The sequence below is a fragment of the Euleptes europaea genome, chromosome 3 (genome assembly GCF_029931775.1).
Source record: "Euleptes europaea isolate rEulEur1 chromosome 3, rEulEur1.hap1, whole genome shotgun sequence".
Lineage (NCBI taxonomy): Eukaryota > Metazoa > Chordata > Lepidosauria > Squamata > Sphaerodactylidae > Euleptes > Euleptes europaea.
In genome coordinates, this window is record NC_079314.1 from 124,822,582 (window position 1) to 124,837,663 (window position 15,082).

At 49.0% G+C, this 15,082-nt stretch overlaps 1 protein-coding gene across 1 annotated transcript in view; it reads left to right on the plus strand.

The window, feature by feature from the left end:
* Positions 1-14,736, plus strand: part of PPP6R2 (protein phosphatase 6 regulatory subunit 2) — a 74,526-nt gene extending 59,790 nt beyond the window's left edge. The window contains exons 18-23 of the mRNA XM_056845854.1: positions 96-274; positions 1,002-1,164; positions 6,303-6,391; positions 7,819-8,026; positions 11,089-11,208; positions 14,685-14,736. Coding sequence (XP_056701832.1) covers positions 96-274; positions 1,002-1,164; positions 6,303-6,391; positions 7,819-8,026; positions 11,089-11,208; positions 14,685-14,736 — 811 coding nt within the window. The remainder of the gene's footprint in view (positions 1-95; positions 275-1,001; positions 1,165-6,302; positions 6,392-7,818; positions 8,027-11,088; positions 11,209-14,684) is intronic.
* Positions 14,737-15,082: the final 346 nt, after the last annotated feature.

Here is a 15,082-nt window from a genome sequence, read left to right on the forward strand (position 1 = left end):
AGGGCTTCCGATTAAAGCAGGCCGTTCTCAGTAGAACAGAAACCAGCTGTTGAAACAAGCCTGACTGTGCTGCTGGCTCTGATTTTGTGCTTCAGGTTTGGAGTGTCTCCTTCCTCAGAGGGTTCATCCAAAAGCGACTTACAGAATGGCGCTCATGATGACCACGGGGACTCGGGGGGAGAGGAAGCAGAGCCGGCCTCTTCCTCAACCGCGGCCAGCACTGAGGACGACGGCAGCCCTTTTGAGCAGAAGAGCTCGGGCCCCTCTCCTGAAGGTAACGAGGGCTGGCGTGGGTCCCTGGGAACCTGCAAGGGTTGCCTTCCTCTGCAGGCAGCCGGCTCTGCAAGCCCCCCTTGCCCCTGAAGGCCTGGGCAGGCAGGAGAATGGCAAGAAAGGGCTGTGCACTGGTGCCACAGCGCCACCTGCTGGGGATGAGCAGCCTGGCGGGGCTCACCAGAGGCCTCGCTCAGGCCAGGCGGCCTCTCTGCGTCTCGGCCAGGGGCTTCCGGGCAGAGATGAGAAATCAAGACTCCTGATCACCAGTGCGGTCAAATGTCAGGTAGCCAAAGCAGGTTTTTTGTGAGTGTTGCGGCCCAGGGCCACTGGGCCACTCTGGTCACACAGAGGAGCATTTCCCTTGAGCTGCTGTTGTCCCAGGTGGAGACGCAGATCTTTCAAGGCTTCCCAGGGATGGTCATGTTCACTGACCAGGTATTGTGTGCCAGGTATTAATGCCATATCGTTAACCTGCTCCTGGTGTATGGGGGGCCGCAGCACAAGGCTTCTGCTGCCTTCCCAAGCTATTTCCCTGAATCAGCGCCCTTGGTTTATGCCGACCTGGAGTCTGAAGCTGGCAGGTGGGGGGGGGGGTTGTATTTTTTGCCATCAAGTCACATCCGACTTATGGCAACCCAGATGGGATTTTTAAGGCAAGAGATGTTCAGAGGTGGTTTGCCGTTGCCTGCCTCCGCGTCACTTTTGCTGTCTTTGTGTTTCTCCAGGCTCTGAGTGGACAGCTGTGTTTGAACCTGTAAGTGACGAGCCAGCAGTGCCGTGCGTGGCCATGGACGTGGGCTCCAGTGTGTGGGATTCTGCAGCCTTTGACAGCAAGACGTCCGAGGAGAGGGGCTGGGCTAAGTTTGCGGACTTCCAACCGTTTTGTTGGTAAGTGGGTAGAAGGGCAACCACTGTTATCTGCTGAAGCCTTAAAGTAGTGAGCAGAGTGTGGCTGTGGAAGTCAGGATATGACCATTAGAGGTGCTCCATCAGCCAAAGGCCTGTCTAGTCTGGTGTTGTGCATCTTGTCTGTGGCCAGACTGGACTGCTGGTGGACTCATAAACTGGGCAGGACGAGAAAAGTCCGTCCTTCCTTTGAGTAATCCAAGGTATGTTAGAGATTCCACCTTTAACTTTTGTGGCTAATAGTGCCATGAAAATACATGTGAATGTCCTCCTTTGTGTTAACTCATACTGAATCTCATCTGCTGTTCTGTTAAGTTGGTTGCAAAGTCTGGAAAAAGCTTTTCAGAGAAGGAGAAACTTCACCATCCTGAGTGATTTGGTGTCAATTGGGAACCTCGCTGTCCTCCCCTGGCCCCAAAACATTTATCAAGAAATGAAGTAGCCCTGGCCCAGGTGTGGATCCTTCTGGGAACTGGCTCTTCCGCTTCCTTGGTCCGTCGCTTCCCTGCAAGGGTCGTCATTGCTTGAGAAGGACCGTGCAGGTTTTGCATTGCAGTCCTCACCTGGATGGTCTTGGAAAATCCCAACTGTATAAATGGGTTTCAGTGGCTTCTTCCAAGAGGATTCTCCATAAAGGAAACTGAGGTTTGGGCTTCCAGGGCCAGTCTGCTCAAAGAGAAACATAGAGATTGCCGTAAAAGAAAGGAAATGTTTAGAAATTACAGGTCTAAGGTGTCAAAGGGTCCCTCTTGTTGACCACCATCCCTTGTCTCCACATGCCAGGTCTCTGCAGCAGCCTTTGTGCTTGTTGACTTTGCTTTTTTTCCACACTGTGCATTTTTCTCTCTGTCCGAGTAGTCCCTGCTGTTCCTGAAAATGCACTTGCGTGATGAGAATGCCGTAGTAGATCAACAACAGTTTATGGGAGTGTTGCTGCCCCTCTTCCAGCTGCTGCTTTCATTCAAAGACTTGCCAGTTAGGCCTGTGTTTTGCCTGTCCACACACTGTTTTTCTTCACATCAATTACCTGTTTGGGACAGGCGGGTGTGTGTGTGTGTGTGTTGAAAAAAACATGGCAGCGTGTGGAGCCTAGTCATGGGATCAGCCATGGATTGAACTGCTTCCTTAAGTCTTTCCTTGTGAGCTGTCCGTTCCTGGAGTCTTTGCTGTGCCCTTTCCATGGACTAGTCTGGGGCTCAGACCTGGAGGTCTCTTGACCGAATGGTGCTTGCCCTCGTGTGGTTCCCAGCATCCTTCAAGCAAAAACCATCAGGCAAAGGCTCTGAAGCAGTTTAGACTTTATTAGGAGCAAAAGTTAGACAAAGTAAGAAGCTGGCTGCCTCCTGGGCATACAAGGCTACTAATGAGGAATCAAGGCAAGGGTACATGGTTAAAATGCAGTGCAGACTTCAGAGATGGATAGGGCAAAGTACACAGGCAGCTACAATCCATGATAAGCTTTCTCAGGGTAGGTATAGAAATAACATGGCTATGCAGCTGGGGTGATTGTGGTAAACAGGATAGGCATACCATACTGAGCATAGAACGCAGGATACAGATACTGTACAAAGGCATGAGAACCAGGAGCACGTGACTCCGAGCCAAACCCTGGCCTGCTCGGAGCAAGAGCCTGTGAGGAGTCGTGTCAGGCTAAGGCCGAGACATCAGCTTGTGATTCCGATGGCTGGTGGAAGTAAACTTCCTTGTGGCCTCTTAATGGGGCCTCCCCCCACCCTCATAAATTACTGAAGAATGGCCGTGTACAATATATCTGCCTATTATAAATACTGATGGTTATGTAACGTGCTGAGGTAAAATGTAGATCAGGGGAGGGCAACTTCTGGTTCCTGAGGTAAATTATTCTTCCTCTCTCTCCACTGGTGACTCATAGAATCATAGAGTTGGAAGGGACCACCATGGACTCATGCAGAAACTTTTAATTTAACAAAACTAGACGTTTATTGTTACTTCTAAAGAGAGGTCAAAGGCTATTTTTGTTGCCAGACAATATAACTTAAATGTGTATTGACCGCTAAGTTGGATGGCACTTTCTTCTCGAGTCTTGTAGAGTTGCAGCAGCACACCCTCCCAAATCATAGAATCATAGAGTTGGAAGGGACCATCAGGGTCATCTAGTCCAACCCTCTGCACAACGCAGGAAATTAACAACTACTTCCCCACATCCCCAGTGACCCCAACCCTCGCCCCGCGATGCAGGATCCCACAATCAAAGTACTCCCGACAGATGGCCATCCAGCCTCTGCTTAAAGACCTCCAAAGACAGGGACTCCACCACCCTCCGAGGCAGTGCATTCCCACCATCGAACAGCCCTCATTGTCAGAAAGTTCTTCCTAATGTTTAGGTGGAATCGCTTTTCTCTTAGTTTAAATCCATTGCTCTGTGTCCTAGTCTCTGGAGCAACAGAGAACAAGCTAGTTCCCTCATCAACATGACATCCCTTCAAATATTTAAACATGGCTATCATGTCTCCCCTCAACCTTCTCTTCTCCAAACTAAACAAACCCAACTCCCTAAGTCTCTCCTCATAGGGCATGGATTCCAGACCTCTGACCATTCTGGTTGCCCTCCTCTGGACACCCTCCAACTTGTCAACACCCTTCTTAAATTGTGGAGCCCAAAACTGGACACAGTATTCCAAGTGAGGTCTGACCAATGCAGAATACAGTGGTAGTATTACTTCCCTTGATCTAGACACAATACTCCTATTGATGCAGCCCAGAATTGCATTGGCCTTCTTAGCCGCCATATCACACTGTTGACTCATGTTCAGTTTGTGGTCCACTAAGACTCCCAAATCTCTTTCACATGTACTGTTGTCAAGCCAACTCTCTCCCATCCTGATCTTGTGCCTTATGTTGTTTCTGCCTAGGTGAAGTACCTTACACTTCTCCCTATTGAAATCCATTTTATTATTTATGGCCCAGCTCTCCAGTCTATCAAGGTCATTCTGAACTCTGACCCTATCCTCCGGGGTATTAACTACCCCTCCTAACTTGGTGTCATCTGCAAATTTGATTAACATGCTTTCTATCCCATCATCCAAGTCATTTATAAAAAATATTAAATAGTACCGGTCCCAGGACAGACCCCTGTGGCACCCCACTGGTCACTCCTCTCCAGGATGAAGTTGTGCCATTAATGAGCACCCTTTGGGTTCGGTTGGTCGACCAATTACCAATCCACCTAACAGTAGCAGTGTCCTGCCCACATTTTACTAGCTTTGTTTCAAGAAGATCATGGGGGACTTTATCAAAGGCTTTACTGAAATCAAGGTACACTATATCTACAGCATTCCCTTCATCTACCATACTTGTCACTCTATCAAAAAAAGATATGAGATTAGTTTGGCATGACCTGTTTTTGAGAAACCCATGTTGACTGTCAGTGATCACGGCATTTCTTTCTAAGTGATTACAGACAGTCTGTTTACTTATCTGCTCTAGTATTTTACCTGGTATTGATGTCAGGCTGACTGGGCGATAATTGTTTGGGATTTCTTTCCTCCCCTGTTTAAAGATGGGGACCACATTTGCCCTCCTCCAGTCTGCTGGGACCTCTCCTGTTCTCCATGAATTCTCAAAGATTATTGCCAGTGGTTCTGAAATCACTTCAGCAGTTCTTTTAACACCCTTGGATGCAGTTCGTCTGGCCCCGGAAACTTGAATTCATCAAGAGTAGCCAGGTATTCCCATACTATCTCAGATTCTATACTATGCTGTAATTCCCCTATTGCATCCTCTGCTCCATTATTCCCAGGTTGAGCACTATTCCCCTTTTGGGAGAAGACTGATACAAAAAAGGAGTTAAGTAATTCTGCCTTTTCTGCCTCCCCTGGTAATAACTCACCATCCTCTCCACACAATGATCTGATCGTTACCTTGATCTTCCTTTTGTTATGGATATAACCAAAAAACCCTTTTTTGTTGTTTAACTTCCCTGGCTAGTCGGAGCTCATTCTGCACTTTAGCCTTCCTGACTTTCTCCCTACATGTGCTGGCTACTTGTTTGAATTCCTCTTTGTTGATTTCTCCCTTTTTCCATTTCTTGTACATGCCCTTCTTAAATCCTATCTCAACCAAAAGTTCTTTAGACATCCACCCTGGTTTCTTCAAACCTCTACCTTTTTTTCTCCTCATGGGAACTGATTTAAATTGCGCCTTCAAAATTTCTCTTTTAAGAATTTCCCATCCTTCATGTACTCCCTTCTCATTCAGTATTCTCACCCATGGGATCACACCCAGTAGTTCCCTAAATTTATTGAAATCAGCTTTCCTAAAGTTTAGAATACATGTTTGACTATTTCTTGCTTCTCCTTTCTGCTGAATAGCAAACTCCAGGAGAACATGGTCACTCCCACCTAAAGATCCCACTCCTTCCACCCCATAAACCAAGTCATTATTATTGGTTAAGATCAGATCCAAAATGGCAGTTCCCCTTGTTGCTTCTTCCACTTTTTGGACTATGAAGTTGTCTGCAAATGACGCACTGCTTTGCTCTGCTGAGGGAGGCGTTTGCTGCCCTTAGCCCTTGAGAGGAAGGCCGGAGGTTTGGCCTTGGTTTGTTCAGTCCCCACTTCCCCAGACCGATTGACTTAGGACTCAGCCCTAAGTCAGGTTAGCTGTCTTCTGGTCCTGACCCTGATCCCAGACCTCAAGCCTAACCTCCCAACTCCCTGAGAGCGCCTGCTTTGTTTAACCTGGGACTCCTCACCCTATCCTTTCTCCTCATTTCTCAAGGCTGGCCAAGCCCTATCTGGGGCACTAACAGCCTTTCTTGACCCCCCAAACTCCTCTGCTCCCTCCTCTCTGAGAGGTTCCTCAGCCCCCCCATGGGTTGATGTTGCTGGGCATTAGGGTGCTCCCCCTGTAGGCAGGGATTGGCTGTCACGCCTGAAGGGCGGAACTGAAGGCCGTCTGTCACAAGCCTGGCCCTACCCCAGAAACCCCATTTTGTGCTTTCCTACAAGCACTTTGTTTGGCAAGAACCGTGCGGTTCAGACCTGCGTGGCTGCGTGTGCCCTCGGGTTGCAGGGCTGCACAAGATCAGACAGCTTGAAGGAGACCCTTGGATAGAGGCTTCGGTGCCTTTTCCCTTCCAGCTCCGAAGCAGGCCCCAGGTGCAGTTCTCCTGTGGACACAGAGGGCAGTGATTCCGAAGGAAACCCCAAGCAGAGCCAAGACAAGAACTGTAAGTGGGGGTCCCCTGAGCATTTCCCCCCCCCCCCCCGATCAGCCACAAGAAAAGAGGCTGTGTTCCAACCCCGGGGAAGCTGATGGCTTGAATGGGAGGCGGGCAGAGAACTCACCCCTTCCTGGGGCGCTGGAGCACTTCTCTTCTGGAGCAGGGGTAAGCCAAGGCAGTGCCTTGTGTGCGAAATGGTAAACACTTCGATGTTTTGGTAGCAACAACAGTCTTCATTGCAGGAAAGGAAAATGGTGCCAAGCTTGCCTGGCAAACATTTCAATTTTGAGCCATGTTAAATGTATAAAAATGCAAGTTAGCAACTACCACCACAGAATCATAGAAACATAGCGTTGGAAGGGACCTCCAGGGTAATCTAGTCCAACCCTCTGTACAATGCAGGAAAGTCACAACTACAGGCCTGCTCCTCCCTCTCCCCCCCATCCCTGACCCCTGTTCCACTCCCAGAAGATGGCACAGAAAACCCTCCAGGATCCCTGGGGCCAATCTGGCCGGGAGGAAAATTGCTTCCTCACCCCAAAGTGGCGACCAACATTTCCCAGGCATGTAAGAAAAGGGCCACGAGAGCCGAGCGCTGACGCAGCCCTCCCTGCCCACCAGCAGTAAGCTTTTTGGTATCTCTCTGTCACCAGAGCAGCAGCCGTGATGCTGCCCACTATGCCGCCCTTGCATGTTGCTGACTGCTCAGTCCGCACACGTACGAAGGTCTCATGTCTGGACCGTAGATTTTTGGAGGCATCAAAATTTGAGTCCAGGAGCGCCATTAAGACCAACAGGAATTCTCCAGGGTTTGCAGTCTGCATTAGTCAAAGGCCCCCTTCATCCGATGCAAGTGAGAATGAAGGTCTGTCAGCTGCTCCGTCCAGGCCAGGAGGTGGGAGGGGTGTGACCGAGAAGAAGGGCCCCCCGGGAGGCAGGAGTCTTGTGCAGGGTGGGAGGGGAGCCACACAGAGGTTGGAAATGCAGAGAATCAGCCTCTCTGAGGAGGTCAGAGTCCTGCGCCCCCCCCCCTCACCCCCGGGGGTGTGTGGGAGTGTCCATGGTTCTGAACTGATTAATGATTTCTAGTTCAGCGATGAGTTCAGGACAAGGACCCCCCACAGGATGTTTTGCAGCCCTTCCTTCCCCTGTTGCTGCTTCTGCAGTGTTTCAGTTTTCTGCAGAGATTTGGGGCTTGTCGTCTTTTAGAAATGACTTCTGGCAGCTGTCAGTTTGCGTGAAGTCCTTGCATTCTGCGTCACACGTGTGCTGTTCAGCTCAGAGGTGGCTGGTTACCAGAGAGTAGGATGACCGGGCCCACTTTCAGTTGAGTAGAACCCTAGGCCTAGATGAACCTGTGGGGGCTCGTCAGGAATGGGGGGGGAGGGAGGAGTCCCCACGCGGTGGGCATAACCTGCTTTCTCCCCGTGCAGTCAGCGCTGCCTCCCCTTGTGTTTGGAACATCTGCATGGCTCGGAAGGCGCCCCTGGTGGCCTCGGACAGCAGCTCCTCGGGCGGCTCAGACAGCGAGGAAGAGGAAGAGAAAGCTGGCGCGGTCACAGGAACGTTCAGCACAGGTTCAGCCCAGGAAGCCATCCCACTGGCTGCGGATGCTAAGGCTGAGGAGGCGGTGCTGACCAGGTGTGAAAGGCCTCAGCAGCGGGCGGGGTAGGAAGGGCCTTTTGGGGGGGTGGGGCAGCAGCGTGTGCTGCAGGCAGCCGGCCCAAGGAGAGGCAGGCTCAGGCTTGGCTGCGTCTGCTCTGGATGGCTCTTGGCAGGCAGGGGGTTGTGGGGCGGGGGGATGCCAGTGGAAGTTCTGACCTGTGCCAGGTAGAGAAGGCTATTTGTACAGATAGGAGAAGTAAGGCCGCGGCTGTCCGTTTGGAACACAGAGAGGAGAGGCTCATGTTCCAAAGTGGATTGCTTCCTCTTTCATTCTCTACAGGTATTGAACAGACCCAAGCTCAAGTCCTCGGCCTTGCCCCAACATCTTTTCAGAAAGATCCTTGAACATGGATCTTTCTGAAAAGATGTTGGGGCAAGATATCGAACCTTATTGGTCCATGCGAGAGGTGGGATTTTAAGGAAAGCAATCTTTCTGCTTCTCAAGGAAGGGTGCAGCAATCTCCCCCAGTTCAGGTGTCCCTTTCAGCCAGTGATAGCTATGCTTTCTGCCACACGTAGGGTGAAATCTTCAGGAGCGGATCACCATATAAAGTTTGAGAGAGCAGAGGAGAAGGCTGCATGTTTCTGATGTGAGGGGTCTGGATACCAAGTCCTGTGAGGAAAGGTTGAAGGAGCTGGGTATGTTTAGCCTGAAGAGGATAAGACTGAGAGGGGATTTGATAACCATCTTCAAGTACTTGTGAAGGGCTGTTATGTAGGGGAGGGTGCCGAGTTGTTTTCTGTTGCCCCGGAAAGTTGGACCAGAACCAACGGATTGAAATTAAATCAAAAGAGTTTCCGGCTAAACGTTAGGAAGAACTTGATGACAGTTAGAGCGGTTCCTCAGTGGAACAGGCTTCCTCGAGAGATGGTGGGCTCTCCTTCTTTGGAGGTTTTTAAACAGGCTAGATGGCCATCTGACAGCAATGCTGATTCTATGACTCACTATGAATTTAGGGAGATCGTGAGAGGGAGGGCAGGAAGGGATGAGCCAGTGCTTGGCTCCTATGGCCCTTTCTTATATGCCCAGGGTAATGCTGATCAAAGGTTTGTGGTAAGGGAGGAATTTTCCTGCAGGCCAGATTGGCCCCGGGATCCTGGAGGTTTTTTGCCTTCTGGGCATAGAGTAGGGGCTGCTAGGGCTGGGGGGGTAGTTGTGAATGTCCTGTATTGTGCAGGGGGTTGGACTAGATGACCCTTGGGGTACCTTCCTGTTCTTATTTTTCATTGTCAAATATGTAGTGGAATGCTTTGGATCATAGAATCATAGAGTTGGAAGGGACCACCAGGGTCATCTAGTTAAGTTTTCTCCATCATTACCATTATTTTTCCCCAAACAAGATTAATTGGTGCATGATCCAAAATAGCCTTTATAAATATTCTGTGAGAGATTACATTAAAAAACAGAATTGGAGAAACAAATACATAATGTATACACATGTAGGCAGATCTGCTGAGAAGGAAGTCTCATCTCTGGCACCTGGATTTAAAGAATGCCAAAGGTCTCCTTCCAGTTCCCAGACAACTTTGTCCAGAGGATGTATTGTGCATAGAGTTAAACACCATATTAAACCCTCCACCTAAGATCAGTTCACTTTCCCTAAGTTCCTGAATCTTAGAAACGTAAATAAGGATGAATCTAATTTTCTTTTGACTAATAGAAAGATCATGATTCATCAGCAAGTCCTGATATTGCCTCTCATCTGCCTGTGAACGCCCAGATTGGTTGCAGGTAGCTCAGCCTGCGCTGTCCAGTGCTGATCTGTGATCTGCAACCCAGTTCCTCCTTTGGGAGAAGACAGAGGAGTTGGAGTTCTCTTTGTCACCTTTCCCCCTCCTCACTGAGCAGCCAGCCTGCCGTTCCCTTCCTCGACCTTTGAACGTGCCTGGCAGAGTCCTTCTTGTCGTTCTTGAGCTGCAACCTTCCTGGCACCGTCCTTCGCGGTCCAGAACGCTCAGCTGTCGACATCTCAAGTGAGCCGCCTCTCCTTCCATTTCTTTTGCGTGCTCTTTGAGTTCCATTTCACCATTTAGCTCTTGATGCCGCCAACTGACTTCTTAGGGCATTGCCTGTTTTTCTTTGTGATTGGCATTCTTTGTTTGCCTTTAGGAACCGCCGCTCCTCTTGGGGGAATCCCTCTTGGATTCCTTTCTCTGATCGGTTTGCTAGGCATGGAATCCTCACTAGCACGGTTATCCATCTTTCTTGAAGTGTGTTTCTTTCACTTAACTTCATGTGTGCCCAGCCTTCCCCCCCACCCACGGGGAACCAAAGCGGCTTCCATTATTCTCATCTCCTCCGCTTTACCCTCACAACAAGGCTGTGAGGTAGGTGAGGCTGAGGAAGAGTGGCTGGCGCCAGGTCACCCAGTGAGCTTCCGTGGCAGGTTCAGCACTCTGATCACAGCACCGCACTGAGTCAGGGTTCTCTGCTCATTTTGGAAGAAGCCCTAGATATGAGCTTTGATTTCCTTTGGTGGGCAGCCCCTTCTTCCTCCCAAGGAGACTTGACTTCTGCCTGGTGGGAGGCTCTTGCCACCTTTCTCCTCTCACTGCCTGCAACTCCCGTGCGCCGCTGTGGCTGATGCCCTCCTAGCTGAAAGAGAAGCGTCGCCTCTGCTGGCCCGGGGCCAGGCGGGGGCCCCTCTAGGTGGGCGTCCCAGAGGGCAGAGGTGCTTGCCCAGCTGGTGCTTTGGCTCTCCGGTCAGTGGTCTGTGTGAGTTGTGTGTTGGTTGGGCCACGACTGTGGTTTTGCAGCCCTGAGTGGTCCGGCAAGCATTCGCCTTTCCTACATGGGGCATGGGGGGCTAACTCCTCTTCTTTGCAGGCAAGGGGTTGTGGCTGGGGGGCTTGGGAGCATGGCAGCTGTGGGGTGTGATGCTCTTCTTCTGCTCCTGCTGTTCCGTAGTCATGTCTTGGATGAGTGGGGCAGGCCGTTGCCAAGCAGGAAGAGCGGCATCTCTGTTCCACCATGAGAAAGGGGTAGCCCCCCCCCCCCCATGGTCGATTTAACTAGAGCTTCAGTTCTCCCCACGCAGCACTGCTGACTCCCTGGCTGCTGACCCGCTGACCATCCTGCAGACCAGCTCCTGTAAGCCCCAGCCTTGCAGTGACCTCCGGCACGCATCTGTTGCCTCCACAGAGGCCCAGAGAGACAGGTGAGCGGAGGAGCGGTGTGTGTGTGTGTGGGGGGGGGCTCTGCTTTGGGCTGGAGGCTGCAGTGACTCGGAGCCAAACAATGTGTAAACCTTTCTTCCCATGTGGCCTCCAAACATCCCTCGCATCCACACAGAAAACTCAAGCGGAAGGGAGTTATTCCGCTGTTTTTGCTGCTCCGCTGATTGCCCTGGGGGCTTCCTGGCATCTCTTCACAATTGCCATAGCTGCAAACCTGGCTGCTATTTAGAGAGGAAACCTGAGGTTGCCTGAGGGCTGCCCGGCCTGTGCTGTGCGCTGACGCTGCGCTTTCAGCAGATCGCGTCATGAGCCAACCTCAGCAAAGCACAGAGCAGTGGGGGGGGGGGGCGGGGATGGCACATGCTCACGCTATGTTGCTGCCTCTACACCCCTCACCCGAGCAGCTGGCTCCTTTTCAGGTCTTTTCCAGGGAGAGCTGAGAGCCAGCGTGGGGTGGCGGTTAGAGTCAAGAAAAAATAGCCATGCCACACCAACACTGCAGTCAGACCCCAAAATGCAAAAGCATGTGGCTGAGGGACATATACTCATCGATCTAATTATGTACCGACATTATAACGACCTATATATACTGACTGAAATACATCCAAAGTATCAATACACAATAATTCTACTGGCATAGAATCAAGAGTACATATACAATCCTTAAGCTTGTTCTTCCATATGTTGTGGATCTCTCTTCAATGATGCAACGCCAGTAGTTCAGTTAATAAATAAAGTTAAATCATCTCTTCAGTATCAGCAGAAAAATAGCTATAAATAACCTCTTCAGTACTAGATGGGTTGCTGGCTCCTGATCCCGTTTCGTAAAAATCTTCATCAAAACTTCACATCCGTCTATAATCAAATACCAAACCTCATACAGTGATGCATCCAATAATCATAGAAGTTAACATACAATATCAGACTTCACAGACTTATTTAAAAGTTTAAAAGTTAACATACAATATCAGATTTATTTGTCCAAAATGATACATAATCTGACAAACTCCTCATTCCATTTGCACTGTTGCCCACTCTCAGGGTCGTTATACCATCACACATTCTATCAGCTGCATCCCTTTACCCACCAGGATGTATGAATTCCTGTATCTCGAATGATTGCCTGCAACTGGTGCACCCTTTGCATTTGAAATGGCCCCCTTCTCCCCGGTTGGATGGTACTTAACTCGGGAGTCAGTATGAACCAACATATCCTTGATTGATTTGCTTCTCCTATAACCTGTTTTAGGAACCACACCATAACCAGGAATCGGTTGTAAAATATGCCAGTGTCTATATACAATCTCCTTGATTTCAGTAGATAATGATGAACATTCCAAGGAAAAAAACAGCATATTGTGATCTCCAGATTTCATATGTATAGTCAATAAATCCTGTCTTGCTCTCAAGTCTGCTTTCTTACGTACATCATTAATAATACCATGTGGGCACGTCCTTGCTAACAGCATGCAGCTGGTCACCAGCAGCTGTATAATCTTCGTATGTCAGTGAATTAAGTTTAATGCGAAGGAACTGCCCATATGGTACATTATGTTTCAAATGTCAGGGATGGTGACTGTGATAATGTGACAATGAAGGTTTTGGGGAAAAACCTTAATGGCCACTTTCTTATTTTGCACAAATACTTCCGTATCCAAAAACACTATACTTTCAGAATGTGTGGTCATGGAAAAATGAATGGTAGAATGTAACCCATTTGCACATTCCAGAAAGGATGAGGAGTGACGAGAATCTTTAAAGATTAAATAAAAACCATCAATATACCTATAATATACTGAAATCCTATTTAAATATGGATTAGAATCATGAAAAATATAGGTTTCCTCAAAATGGGCCATAGATTTGCTATAGCAGGTGCTGTGGGACTTCCCCATTGCAACCCCTTGTATTTGAAAGTAAAACTGATGTTGTAAACGAACGTTTTTCTCCAAAATGATTTCTAATAGCTGTAACAAAAAAGATGTCAGTGGAGAGGGATCCCTCCTCCTACTCAAAGATAATTCTGCCACCCCTCTCTCCGCCTCATGAGGAATGTTAGTATACAGAGCTTGAAAATCCATTGTGCTTAACACTTCACCCAGCCTTCATGTCATATCCTTCTACTTTAGTGATGAAACCTGTAGTACCTCTAAGGAAAGCACATGTGTGTGGAACTAATGGACTGATAAAACTGTCAACATAATGGGCTATTGGTTCAAAAATTTGAGCCAGATACTTATTGGCCTGCCTGGAGGGGGAAATCCTTCTTTATGTATTTTAGTCAATATGTGAAAAATGGGGACTATATAATTAACGTTCACCAAAAATGAAGCCACTGTGTTGAGTGATAAAGCCTAAAGTTGCCCTCATAGACAACTGTTCTAAAAATATTCAAAATATGTTTACTTGGATTACTGTCAACTGGTCTATAACAAGTCTCATATCCCGTTATTGTCTATGCATCTCTAATTCAGTTACTTTTGTCTAATATGACTATAGCCCCACCTTTATAAGCAGGTTTAATTACAACTGAAGAATCTCCCCTAAGTCCTTTCAGGGCCAGTCTTTCCCCATGTGTGATATTACACCATTTATTGTTAGCAGACTGCTCTACACAATGAGCACCTCCCAAAACCACTTTTTCAAACAAGAATGTCATGATTATCAGTAGTAGGGGTAAAATCTGATTTTGTTCTAAATGGGGTCTGTGAACAATCTTTATTAAGACCAAAAAAATGTCTTAATCTAATCAGTGGGAAAGAACATAATGTTGGTACGTAAATAAATCTATGAGTATTGTTCCTTAGCCATATGCTTTTGTATTTTGGGGTTTGGTGGCGGTTAGAGTGTCAGATTAGGATATGGGAGACCCAGGTTCAAATCTCCACTGTGCTGGAAGCTTACTGAATGGCCTTGGGCCAGTCACTCTCCCTTTCTCAGTCTAATCTACCTTACTGGATTGTTGTGAGGATAACAGAATGATGTAAGCCGCTTTGGGTTCCCATTGGGAAGAAAGGCAGAGTATAAACAAAATAAGTAATAGATTAAGCTGAACGCTGGAGGACAGATGCAAGAAAGGTCGGCTGGTGGGTGGGAAGGAGCAAAGGAAGCAAGGAGAAGAGAGCTGGTCGGGGCGGGCTGTCAGGAGGAGAGAACAAGAGGATGGCGAGGGAAGGGGGATACCGAGGGAAATGAAACGCCCCCCTTGCTTGGAACCCTATAAGGGATGGAAAAGCAGCAGATAAGCAGGTCTTCAGAAGGGGCTGGCACCGAGATGCCTGAAGCTGGACCTCCCCGCCCAGTTTCCGTAATGCAGCCGCAGGTGTCCCTTGCATGAAAATGCTTAACTGTGCGATAAAATTCCACAACAATTTTGGCAGGACTTCTTGGGCCCGGCTGAAGGGCTGGTCTAGATGACGTGGTAGAGACCACCTCTCTCTGCTTAACGTTTCTGTAGGAAAGAGGAGCTCCTGCCCGAATCAGAAGCAGCCTTGAATGGTCCTGCGTGATGAAGCAGCGGGAGTTGGATGTGGTGAGCCTGGTCGGGTGGCCCCCTGGGATTAGGCCCCTGGGCCCTTTTCTGACACTGAACTGCCTTTTACTGCCTTGCTGAGAGAGCCGAGATGCTGATTCTGCACCACAACCCCTGCCTGACAGACCTACGGCGCTGGAGTGTAGCAGCAGCAGCTCACCCCCACCCCGAAGGAAGCCTGCAGTCCATCTTGAAGAGGAGCCTCCCTCCCTCTTTGGTGTTTACTCCCGGAGGCTTGTTCCTGTGTCCAGAACTCCACTTCTCTTCAGAAAGGTGGAAAAGGCTGCGACTTGAACGGTGCCCAGGCAGCACGGGGTGGAAGA